Source organism: Hyaena hyaena, unplaced genomic scaffold, assembly GCF_003009895.1.
Source record: "Hyaena hyaena isolate Hyena2069 unplaced genomic scaffold, ASM300989v1 scaffold_28, whole genome shotgun sequence".
Lineage (NCBI taxonomy): Eukaryota > Metazoa > Chordata > Mammalia > Carnivora > Hyaenidae > Hyaena > Hyaena hyaena.
The window spans coordinates 3,034,587-3,046,901 of NW_024080660.1; the positions used below are offsets into that span (position 1 = coordinate 3,034,587).

At 55.9% G+C, this 12,315-nt stretch overlaps 1 protein-coding gene across 2 annotated transcripts in view; it reads left to right on the forward strand.

Moving 5' to 3' along the window:
* The first annotated feature begins 394 nt into the window (after positions 1 to 394).
* PPFIA4 (PTPRF interacting protein alpha 4) overlaps positions 395 to 12,315 on the forward strand; it is a 39,762-nt gene continuing 27,841 nt past the window's right edge. For both annotated transcript variants that reach the window (XM_039227597.1, XM_039227598.1), the window contains exons 1-12: positions 395 to 1,017; positions 4,285 to 4,386; positions 4,777 to 4,941; positions 5,244 to 5,318; positions 5,544 to 5,633; positions 6,206 to 6,397; positions 6,698 to 6,844; positions 7,095 to 7,229; positions 9,533 to 9,616; positions 9,857 to 9,988; positions 10,255 to 10,317; positions 10,989 to 11,080. In XM_039227597.1, coding sequence (XP_039083528.1) covers positions 784 to 1,017; positions 4,285 to 4,386; positions 4,777 to 4,941; positions 5,244 to 5,318; positions 5,544 to 5,633; positions 6,206 to 6,397; positions 6,698 to 6,844; positions 7,095 to 7,229; positions 9,533 to 9,616; positions 9,857 to 9,988; positions 10,255 to 10,317; positions 10,989 to 11,080 — 1,511 coding nt within the window. In that variant the 5' untranslated portion in view covers positions 395 to 783. The remainder of the gene's footprint in view (positions 1,018 to 4,284; positions 4,387 to 4,776; positions 4,942 to 5,243; positions 5,319 to 5,543; positions 5,634 to 6,205; positions 6,398 to 6,697; positions 6,845 to 7,094; positions 7,230 to 9,532; positions 9,617 to 9,856; positions 9,989 to 10,254; positions 10,318 to 10,988; positions 11,081 to 12,315) is intronic.

Here is a 12,315-nt window from a genome sequence, read left to right on the forward strand (position 1 = left end):
TACCCCCTTTCACTTTCCCACCCCTGGGTGTCAGGAGGACTCTGGGCAGCCCGCTGGCTGCTCCCCTGCCACTGACTGAATCATTTCTATATTTGGCCAGTGAGCCACGTGGGTGGGGAACCACTCCACTGCGGCGGCTGCACTTCTGACAGCTGGGGGTGGGGAGAGCTGGAGGCAGAGGCTACGACAGCGGGCATGTGCGCTCCTTGGGCAAACTAAGGAAGGCGCCATCTGAGTGAGTAAGCCCGGAGAAGGGGCATGCGCTACCATCTCCCTCTCCTCCCCCACGCTCTGGTCCAGGTCCTGTTTCCTCTCCCCCGCCCCACCCCTTCCCTGGACGTCCTTCTCAACTCAGCTGGTCCTCACCGCAGCCTCTTCTCCCACAGACCACTGCCTTCCAGAAACGATGGGTGTCGCTAGACCCAGCTAGGACTCCGCCAGGCTCCAGCACTCAGCCTAAGGAAGGGCCCTCTTCCAGCCTTGCTCTCCCTGCCTGTCATGGCCACACTCGGCTGCTGCCCGCTTGTCTGGGGACGTAGGGCACCCAGCCCCAGCCCTGCGAGGTTAAGCCAGGCCCTCTGGCTCCATTCCACAGGGGCACTCCGGGCACCAGGCCCCTTTCAGAGCAAGAGCAACTGATGGCATGGGAGAAGCCCCTGCCCACCTGTCTACTCACCTGGAGCTGCCTGCTCTAGGCCCATGCACTGGGTCCCCCTGGAGGTGCCAACCCTGTGACCCCCTCCCCTGTCCCCCGACGCTGAGAAAGCCTTGTCCACCCCCACCATGTGTGAGGTGATGCCCACAATCAACGAGGGGGACCCCCTGGGGCCCCCCCATGGCGCCGATGCTGACGCCAACTTTGAGCAGCTAATGGTGAACATGCTGGATGAGCGGGAGAAGTTGCTGGAGTCCCTTCGGGAGAGTCAGGAGACCTTGGCAGCCACGCAGAGCCGGCTCCAAGATGCCCTGCATGAGCGGGACCAGCTCCAGCGCCACCTGAACTCTGCCCTCCCCCAGGTAAGGCCTGATTGTCGGCACCTCCCCACCTCCCCCTCCCCCCCACAGGCCCTGCTAAGCCCTGCAGAGCCCGGCACACTCTGGGCCCTCAGCTTATCTGCATCTGTTTGCTATCAACAAATGGAATTCACAGAGCATCTAACTTCCCTTCATCTCCCTACCTAAATCCTTTCCCTGTCACTCCCAAGCTCCTTAGCCTGGCATTAGCTTCACCTGGAGAAATGGATGGAATTTGATGTGGGAAGAAAACTCAGCCATAGCTGCCAACTGCAGTGAGCCCATACGGCCACCAGGTGGCACCCTAGACTGGAAAGACACCTCAGCCTTGACTGCTTCTCACCAGTGCCCTATTCTTGGAGGTGGTGGGTGGGGAATCACAGAGGGTGGAAATGGAGAAGCCTTAGAGCTCATCTAGTCCTCTTATTGCACGGATGGAAAAAACAAGAGGCATCACATAGAAATTCTAGCCAGAGCTGAATCTACAAGCCAGGGATCTTGACACCTGTCTTATGCTCCTTAAAAGCACTACTGCTAGCAATGATGGTCACCATTTCTGTGTTTTCTGTGTACTAGGCATGTTGTGTGCAATTTCACAAATGATGGAGGTAAAGCTTGAGGAGATTAGTCAGTTGCCCAGCCTGTGGGTGCTGCTGGGACCGGGGAGGGAGCCCGGAGGAGCCACACGGCTTCAGACTCAGCCCCAGGGTCTTTCCCCACGTGTGGGGAAGAGTACCGGGGTGAACCCGGCTGGGCTGTGGAAATCTCCTCCCAGGGCCGCTCAGAAGTGGTGGGGGCAGAATCTTGTGATGCTTCATCAAGAGGGATATGGAGCCCTGGTGGAGAAAAGGAGTGAGAGGTCTTCCCTGACTGTGCATGAGGCTCCGAACAAGCCCTAAAATGAAGGAGCCAGTCCCTGCCCCTGGGGCTCACAGGCTAGAAAGGAGATAAATGAAAACCCAAGTGACCAGGCAGGGGAGGAAAAAGGGGCTCCAAAGGGTTGTTAAAATGGTGGTAAAAGCCTTTGGTGGACTTGTGCTAAAGTGCTTTCCATACGTTGGTTCATTTGCTCATTAAAGCAACACATGAGGGTGGCCTCTATGTGTATCTTACAGATCAAGATGGAGGTTCAGAGACTGGGTAACTTGTCCAGGGTCACACAGCTCATGGGGCAGAGCTGAGATCTGATTCCAGCCCCAGGCTGGGAGCTTCAGGAGGGCAGGGATCATGTCTTTCTTGTGTATGTACCCAGGGGCCAGCACAGAACCTGGTACACGGTAGATGCTCATAGTATTTGAGGTTAAACAATGGGCTCCTAAGCTGGTGCTCTTAACCACTGTTCCAGGCAGTTTTCAGAGGAGGGAGAGAGGCTTCCACTGGGGAGTCTGGAAGGTCCCAAGGAGGTGTATCCGTTGAGACGGGCTTTGAAAGATATGTGTGATTTCATCATGCGGTGAAAGAGGGGTTGGCTTTCCATGGGGAGGGAGCCCATTGAGCAAAGGTGTGGAATCAGGATGGTTAGCTGGTAACTGGATGTAGCAGGTGACTCGGGCTGACCAGATCTTAGGGTGTACGAAAAAGAGCCATGAGAAAGAAACTTGAAAACCAGGATAAGAAGTTTATATTCAGCATTGCAGACAATGCCATGCTTTGGAAGATGATCCTGGCAGCGGTATGTCAGATGGGCTAGGATTGGGGAGGAGGCAGGTGTTCTGGGGTGGGGAGCCCAGGAGGGGAGAGGAGAGAACCCTGGTGGTGGTGTCAGGGTGTGGGGCTGGGGGGGGTGTCGAGTCCTGCCTCTGGGTACGTGTGTGTGTGTGTGTGAGAGAGAGTGTGTGTGTGTAAACTTAGGAGTGGAGCAGCATTGGTACTAGGCCTGGCTTTCAAGGCTGTGAGATGCTTGGTCACCTTTGGCCATGGCCTTGACAGAAAGGCAGTAATCAAGAAACAGGGTTAGAAGCCCGAGACTTCTCAGGCTCTGGCATCCCTGGGTCCCTATCCCCTTCCCACAGCCCATATTTTCCCCTGTTGCCTGATTTGAAGTGATCAGAGGGGATTGCTTTGGAATTTTTCCTTCTGTCATGAGTCCTTGGTGTGTGAAGGAGGCTTTAGCTTAGGACAGGGCCATAGCCACTGTTCAGTCACTCCCAGATGCTGGGTGTCCTCAAAGTTTGGACCTTCTCTCTGGAAACTTTTCTGGAGTAAGGTGGTATCTACTTTAGTTTTTATTAGTGTTTATTTTGAGAGAAGGCGTGAGCAAGGGAGGGGCAGAGAGAGAGGGAGAGAGAAAGAATCCCAAGCAGGCTCTGCACTGTCAGAGTGGAGCCTGATGCGGGGCTCAAACTCATGAACCATAATATCATGACCTGAGCCAAAGCCAAGAACTGGATGATTCACTGACTGAGCCATCCAGGCCCCCGAGGTCTAATTTAATAAATAAGATATGACGGACCTGGAAATGTGAGGCCAGCTTCTCACCCCTGGGTGATTCTCCTGACCCAGATGGGTGGGCTGAAAAGGTGTCTCAGGGTGTGTGGGCCTGACGGTGTGGGAACAGGGCCCCTAGAAGGGATACTTTGAGCATAGCTACTCAGTAAGGGTAGACCAAGGCCCTGGCATCAAGCACCGGGAAGCAGCCCTGGTCTAAGTGAGTGGGGATCCCTTGGATGTGTGCTAAAGCCAAGTGGCTGCCTGGGCAGGTCTGCAGGCTCTCTTGCTTCCGCTTCCGTGGATCCTTATTTCACCAGCCACTTGCAGCTTGTAAAGTCCTGGGAAGCGGGTGGGAGGGAGCTCCCTGGAGCCCTCCCTTCAAAACCCCCTCTCTTCCTTGACTAATATCTATCAGTCTCTCTTGGAACCTTACCATGAGGTGAGACTCCCCTCCATCTGTTTCTAAAGGATGATGTCATCGGGTTGCTGGGGAAATAGAAATACAAAATAGGAAGGGTATAATCAGGTTATATTGTTGGCTGGAGAGGGAGGGAGCTGCGGAGCAGATTCGGTGACCTTCTCACGCCTGTTCCCACCTCTGTCCCCTGGTACGCTGACACATGCTTGGAATGCACGGAGGGCCCAGAGCTGTGGACCGGCTCTAGGGGTGCATGTGCCCGCTGCGGTTTACAGCCCTGTGATATGGATGGATGGGGACTTTCTTGGGGGCAGGTGCTGAAAGTAAGGGATGGGTGACAAGATCCCACCAGTGATGTGGGCATGCAGGACACTGGTTAGGGGGCAAATCCCCAAGCACTCAGAGGCCTTGGGGGTTTTCAGGAATTTGCCACCTTAACCCGGGAGCTGAGCATGTGTCGGGAGCAACTTCTAGAAAGGGAGGAAGAGATATCAGAGCTGAAAGCAGAGCGGAATAACACAAGGGTAAGTGGGTGACCTGGTGTGTGTGTGTGTGTGGACCCCTCCACCAAGGGAGCTAGCATGGCCAGGGCCAGGCATACCCCCTGCCCCTTCCTCACGACTTTTTGTCTTGTGTTCTGGGATCAAATGATTCAGCCGTCGGTGCAAGGTTTTTCACCTGTAGATGGGGGTGGTCACGGGAAGGTCAGGTCCTGGGAGAGACGCCAGCGCAGCTGGCTTGGGGCAGGTGTTCATCGGGGCAGCAGCTGTTTACCAACAGGAAGCATTTCAACGTTTTAACAGCAGTGCACACAGCTGTACTCCTGTCCACTCAGTGGTCATGTGGACCCTGCTTATAGCCCCTGGGGCACATGCTCACAGCCCTCCCTCTTGCCATCCCCTGCTCCCTGCCAGTTGCTTCTGGAACATCTGGAGTGCCTGGTGTCCCGCCATGAGCGGTCGCTGCGGATGACTGTGGTCAAGCGCCAGGCCCAGTCACCTTCAGGGGTCTCCAGTGAGGTGGAGGTGCTGAAGGCCCTCAAGTCACTGTTTGAGCACCACAAGGCTCTGGATGAGAAGGTACCCAACCTGGCCCACCACCTGACTCACCCCACCATCCAGCCCCACTTCGCTAGGGCCTCTGTGAGACCCTTCTCTGCAATTTCTGCATCCTGTGTTTGGGGAAAACTGCCTTCTTCCTTTATAACCGGCCCCGCCCACCACTACCACTACCTCCTCTTAGGTTCCCTCTCAGACATTTGCATCTCGCTAGATCCCTCTCTTTGTCTCATGCCCAATGCTGTTAGATCAAGCCCAGGCTCTTCCAGCCTGAGTCCAGTGGGGTCCCTGTTTCTTCCTCCATCTCCCTTTACCTTGGGCAGGTGCGGGAGCGGCTCCGAGCAGCCCTGGAGCGCGTTACCACCTTGGAAGAGCAGCTGGCGGGGGCCCACCAGCAGGTAAGCTGCCTGCCCACCCTCTACCCGCAGACTGCAGCTCCTGGAAGCCAAGGCAGGTTTACTGATCCACCCCACCCTATTCTGCATTGGATCTCTTCCACTGTCAGGGCTGAAGACCGCTAGCCAAGGCCCCTGAGGCTGGGAGGCAGGGGACTCGGAAGGGTCTGGAATATACAGGAAGTTCTCTCCTCTTTGACTCACTGCCCTGGGGGCCGTGCCCTCCAGGTGTCTGCCCTGCAGCAGGGGGCCGGGGTTCTGGATGGAGCGGCAGAAGAGGAGGGGGCTGTGGAACTGGGACCGAAGCGCCTGCGGAAGGTGGGTCATGGGAAACTGTGCAGCAGGGGCAGGTCTCCCCCCAGACGGGGAGCAAGGGCCCTACCCCACTTTAGTTCAGTAGAGCAAATGCTGGAATTAAACTTGGGCGTTTCTTCAATATTCCCATTTCTCTTTCCTTCTTTCTCCTACCCTACTTGCAACGAAATCTATAGATTTTGTGTGCGCACGATTGCCCAACGTGCTGCTAGGCACATAATGTGGTCCGCTCGAGTCGCCAGGTGTCATCTACCTGGTGTGTCAGTGTCAGGCGAGATCCCTTCTCTCTCCGAGCTTTGTTCCCTTTGTCATGCCCCTTCCTAGGTTACAAGATTCTGAGACAGCAGGTAAAACTAGAAACTACTGTTTTTCAAGAAGCACAGGAGAGCGAGGGTGTTTGGTCACTGTCTGGAGCAAGCTCCTGGGGCCTAGAGGAAGGAAGGGGTACCCGGCGGTGTACGCCGAGATGGGAGGCAAAGCTGTGATCCGCTCTGGGTGTGCTATCCCTGGGGTGGGCCAGGGGAGCGGGATACCCTGGGCCCTGATCACTGACTGGTGGCTCACTGTCCCTGGAGGATGACACGGGCCGGATAGAGGAGCTACAGGAGCTCCTGGAGAAGCAGAACTTCGAGTTGAGCCAGGCCCGGGAGCGACTGGTCGCCTTGACAGCATCCGTGGCCGAGCTTGAGGAGGACCTGGGCACGGCCCGCCGGGACCTCATCAAGTCGGAGGAGCTGAGCAGCAAGCACCAGCGAGACCTCCGGGAGGTGGGCAAGGGCCCCCGCCTGGCCCCATCTTGTTGAGTGCGGGGCAGGCGCTCAGGAGGAAAGATGCTTGGATGCCCTGGGGGTGGAGGGAGGGCAGGGCCCGGGCTGGGGAGTTTAAGACTGACCACTGGATAGGCTCCACTATGGGGAGGAGTAGCAGGAGGGATGGGTCAAGGTCAGAAACTGGCAGGGCAGCGCGGGGAAGATCCAGCCAGCCAGGTATTGGTGGGGAAGTGCAGCCAGGATGGGAGCAGGGTGAAGCTGATGACCTTCCCTCCCGTCCCCTCATCTCTCGCCCAGGCTCTGGCCCAGAAGGAAGACATGGAGGAGAGAATCACGACACTAGAGAAACGCTACCTGGCTGCTCAGCGTGAGGCCACATCCATCCATGACCTCAATGACAAACTAGAGAACGAGCTAGCCAATAAGGAGTCCCTGCACCGCCAGGTAACTCCTCCAACGGGTTGGGGCAGGCATTGTACTTGACCCTGGAGGCCCTGGCAGTCATGCCGGAACCTACTCCTTGGTGGCCCAGGAGCCCCTGGGGTCCTGCTGGTCCCCTTGGGAAAGGGGAAACCAGGCCTCTTGGGCAACCAAGAACCAAGGTTGTCCTTTGCCTCCTGGCCTGAGGGTCCAGGAGGCTTCGGTGCCCCGTCTTGACTCTCCCCTGCGCCCCCCCCCCCCGCCCCCGGGCTAGTGTGAGGAGAAGGCCCGACACCTCCAGGAGCTGCTGGAGGTGGCGGAGCAGAAGCTGCAGCAGACCATGCGCAAGGCAGAGACGCTGCCGGAGGTGGAGGCCGAGCTGGCTCAGAGAATCGCGGCCCTCACCAAGGCAAGTGGGCCTGGGGCTCTGGCCCTGTTTCTGCTTCCGGGTCACTTGGGGGGAGCGGGGGTTGTGTGGGCACAGAGCAGGCAGTGAGTGGAGACAGTGGGAGACGCTGGGTCTGGGAGCCAGGAAATCGCTTCTCCTGGCATGACCCCAGGAAGCGCGGCTGGGAGAGGGCTCCCAGCCCTCGTCACCCCTCAGGGATGTGACAGTCCCTTGAGAAGGGGTGGAGGGCGCCTTGGAGAAGTAGATGAGACTGCGCAGATGCAGAGTGGTTATTATTTATACTCTTGTGTTAATACTTCCTTTTGTTTGGGGCCGGAGTAGAAAAATTAGGACTTTCACCTCTGGAAAGATGAAATCTGAGAGGAGACATGATCAAAGGGGGTGCAGGGTGGGAGTTTAGGCTGAGCATACCTTTGTTTTCTTTTTTTAAAATTTTATTTTATGCTCCATGATTTTTCTTTTTTCTTTTCTTTTTTAAAAAAATTTTTATTTATTTTGAGAGAGACAGAAAGAGAGTACAAGGAGGGGGAAGGGCAGAGAGAGAGGGGGACAGAGGATCTGAAGCAGGCCCCGTACTGAGAGCATAGAGCCCCACGAACCGCGAGATCATGACCTGAGCCAAAGACAGACGCTTAACCGACTGAGTCACCCAGGCACCCTTAAGCATACCTTTCTTTATCAAATTGAAGCATTCTGGATTTAGGGACCAACTCTGGTGGCTTGAAGGTGGCAGCTCTAGGATTAATAAAAGGAAATAGAATTGTACCTGATGGGCAGTTAACTTTGTGGAGGCATGCGGGCTGGAACATCACAGGATCTGGAAGAGCCGGGTTAATGTACCAATATAGGCATGCGCTGGGTTAATCATGAGAATTTAGGGGTGTCTGCAGCAGGTTGGATGCTTTCAGGGCTGGTCTCACTTGGAATCTCCTTTGCTACCCTCCCTCCGAGCCCCTGAGAGAAGGAAATCAGAAGTGAGTAAGCATCAGGCCCCGGAGCCTTGGAGGATGCAGGGGGGCCAGTGGGCAGCTTGGTGGTGCTGCCGCCGGCACCCAGCACTGAATCTGCTTCTGCCACTGACTGGCTCCATGACCTGAAAAAAGTCACCCCCTCCCTAATCAGGTGTTAGTGTCATTATCTCTTCAATGAGGCCATCCTCTCTATGATGATGGGGTTGGACTTGGTGGTGTCTGGGGTCTTTTCTGCTCCTAGAGATGAAGTGCTGGGTTTAAAGAGCAGCAGAGGATGTCATGTTTGGGATGCTGAGCTGTCAGCTGTAGCATCTCCCACAACTGCCAGGAAGGGATGCACTGAACTGACGAACATGTTCAGATGATTCAGTAGGAGGGCTGTAAGGAAGGATTTCCCGATTGTAAGATGTATGACAGTCTGGAATATCTCGTCAGCAGAGACAGCGAGGTCTCCATCTCTGGAGACAAACGAGTGGAAGGGAGAGCACTCTACTTTGGCTGGTTTAGTCACAAAGATGATCACCGTGGCGAACATTTACTGAGTGTTTATTGTGTTCTAAGTGTTCGCCGTCGATTATCTCTTGTAAGGATGCAGTGGTCCAATGGGTATAGGTGCTATTGTTATCCATGTTTTACAGTTGAGGAAACTAAGGCACATAGAGGTTCAGTAACTTATCTGAGGTCACGGAGCAGGGAAGACAGGAAGCCGGGATTTGAACCCGGGCAGTCTGGTTTGCATCCATACTCTTTTAAGTGCAGGTCCATCTTCTTGGAGGCATTCTGAGATTCATGGTAGCTCATGTTTTCAGGTGGAGTTTTTCCTGGAAGCATGAAGAGAAGTTACGGTCCATTGGGCTGCTAGCTCTGGGATTTTTAAGTTTATTTATTTATTTATTTTGAGAGAGAGAGAGAATGAATGAATGTGGGAGGGGCAGAGAGAGAGGAAGAGAGAGAGAATCCCAAGCAGGCTCTGCATACTGTCAGCGCAGAGCCTCGTGTGAGGCCCAAACCATGAAATCGTGACCTGAGCCGAAACCAAGAGTTGGATGCTTAACCGACTGAGCCACCCAGGTGCCCCTGGGATGTTTTAAGGCAGGCCTTGAGCAGGAAGAAAGGGGTAGGGGAAACATCTGGCAGGGGGTAGAGAGTGCTTGGGGAGAAGGGCAGTGGTGATGGCAGTTCTGCTGCAAGGTGAAAGGTTGAGGGCTAGGCCTTGTTGGTACTGAGGCCCTGATCACCCCAGAGTAGCCTGGGATCAGGGTATGTGGGATATGGGGGCCTGAGCAGGAGCGCAGATGATCTATGGCCACACTGACCCATCCCTACTTCCAGGCTGAAGAAAGGCATGGCAACATTGAGGAACACCTGCGGCAGCTGGAGGGGCAGCTGGAGGAGAAGAACCAGGAGCTGGCAAGGGTGAGGGCACCGGGCTGGGGCTCTCGGTCCCCCTCCTTGTCCCCAGGGCAGCCTCCCAGGATGGTGTGTGGACAGGCCTGAGGAAGAGTGGGAGCTGGGAGGGGCCTGGCCAGGGACAGAGTCCTAGAGGGGCGAAGGAGGTGGTCAGGTGAGTGGGTTGGAACTGGGCAGGGATGGATGCTCCCCCTCCCCCCGGAAAGGCCCTGGGGGGACCTGGTACCAGGTGTGCTGGCTGTGCAGGTGCGTCAGCGGGAGAAGATGAATGAGGACCACAACAAGCGGCTGTCGGACACCGTGGACCGGCTGCTTAGTGAGTCCAACGAGCGCCTGCAGCTGCACCTCAAGGAGCGAATGGCGGCCCTGGAGGAGAAGGTGCGGTGGGTCCCCGGCCAGGGGGGGACAGGGCGAGGGAAGGGTGTGGATGGAGCCGGGCAGGCCCCGAGGGAGGAGTCAGGAGTCGGGATGTGACCCTGTTAGGGGCGGAGCGTGTCCGGACCGCAGACACTGGTGGACTGACCCCAGGGAGGCTGGAGAAAGGAGGAGCGGGAAGGGTGACAAGGGGAGGGCTGGCCTGGAGAGGTGGGGCAGGGAGGGGAAGGTGCGAGGCGGAGTCCTAGCTCACAGCTGTCCTCCCACAGAATACGTTGATCCAGGAGCTGGAGAGCTCCCAGCGGCAGATCGAGGAGCAGCACCATCACAAGGTACCCAGCTGCTGGCCAGCCGCGCCAGCCAGGGAGGGCTGGGCTTGCGGTGAGGAAGGAACACGCCTGTGTTTTATGCAGCTGCTCTGACACCCAGCACCATGCCAGTCCGTGCACAGACGTATTTCACTGATCCTCGCTAGAGCTCATCACGGTGGATGCATCACCACCCACATGTAAAGAAGAAATGAAGGCCATAAGCATAGGGCATAGGGTGGGCAGCAGAGAGGCAGGGCCCAGAGAAAGATTCGATGGGGCCCTCTAACCTGGTAAGGCAGGAATCCGGTGATTCTGGGAGGATTAGGCACTGTCCCTGCCGCAGCAATGTCTGTGAGGTCTGGGTGGGCACCGGGCGCCCCTCTGCTGCCCAGCCTCCATTGCCATTCGTTCGTGTGGTGGTGAGGGCTCAGCAGGCCTGTTCGGATAGAAGCCTTACCAAGATAGACCCTCTCCTGGCCCCGCCCCTCTGCCTGCCCGCTGCCGATCCGTCTGCTCCCTTTCCAGTTGGACCTCTTCTCTTGGTGTCATCTGTGGGCCTGGCCGGGAGCCCCTGGCTTTGGACTTTGCAGTACATTCTTCTGCTTCTCCCCAACTCTGCTGTCCTCTCTGTCCCTCTCTCCCCTCTCCGCCCCTCCCTGGTCCCACCCCCACCCTGGGTCTGCCTGGCACAGGGCCGCCTGTCTGAAGAGATTGAGAAGCTGCGCCAAGAGGTGGACCAGCTGAAGGGTCGAGGGGGGCCGTTTGTGGATGGCGTCCACTCCAGGTACCGGAGCACGGGAGGCTGGGCGAGCTGGGATGGGGTCCTGGATGGACCCTGAGGGAGGAGACTTCCTCCCACCAAAAGACCGCCCAGGACCTCAGGGTCCTCCTCCTATCCAGGGTGGGACACTGAGGCTCTGAGAACTTGGTCAAAGTCACCTAGCTCTCTTGGGCAGCTTAGAAGGAGAACCTGTCCTCTGAGCTGAGGGATGCTGAGAGGCAAGGAAAGACAGGATGCTCCTTCCCCAGTGCCATGGGACACAGGCCCTGCTTTCCTCGACAGAAGGGATGCCCTTCTGTCTGCTGAGTTACATGCTTGCACATGTCCCACAGGACTTGCTCATGGAAAGTGTCTGGTTCATTCTAGTTCTTTTGAGACACCATCTTTAGGGCTCTGGAGGATTGTTGTTTGAGAGTTAAGGACCACCTAGGTTCAGGTAGCAGGCAGGGGGCGGAAGGGCAGCGTGAGATTGAAATGAGGCATCAAGGACTCCTTACTGTTGGAAGTTGACATGCCATGTCCACGGTTGGTGACATCCCTTTTTCTGAAAACATTTTAAGAGATGGTGAGTGGAGCTTTCCACCTAATATTTGAATTAGGTCCATGTTTTAGAGAACTACTGGATTTCCCCCCACATTTTGTGAAGTCGATGACATTGAACTCAGACCTCAATCCTGCCCCTACTTCTCTGCCCAGAGAGGCAGGGTGAAGACTGAAGATACTAGTAGGTTGATGCCACTCAGGGTTCATGGCTCCTGGCTGTTTTCTTTCCAAACCAAAGTGGCACAGAAGAGTCTCTCTGAGGTTCCCTTCAGTTGTGCTGTTGCCATATCAGGGGAATAGGGATCAGCTTCCCGGAAGGAAATGTACATGCGTATGTATGTGTGGAGGAGTAGGGCTTGGATTAGGGAACGGAACGTTGAACTTGAAGAAGGGAAGCCTGTGGCTGTCTGGAATAGTAGAGATGTAAGTTCCGTCTTCAAGTTCATCAGAAATTGTTGTATAGGAGTATGGAGAGGAGCAGGGAGTGGAGATAAGAAATAGTACTTGGGATTCCTCTGACTTCTTCCTTCCCATAGGTTTCTCAGAAGAGACCCCCTACCCCCCATAAATAAGATAAGACTTCGAGTATATCAAGCCATTACCACTGCTTGCTTTCCTTAATGGTTGGGAATTCTTGGCTTTGACCACAGAAATACTGGACCCATCATGGAATTGGGACTGAGCTGCAGGGGAGG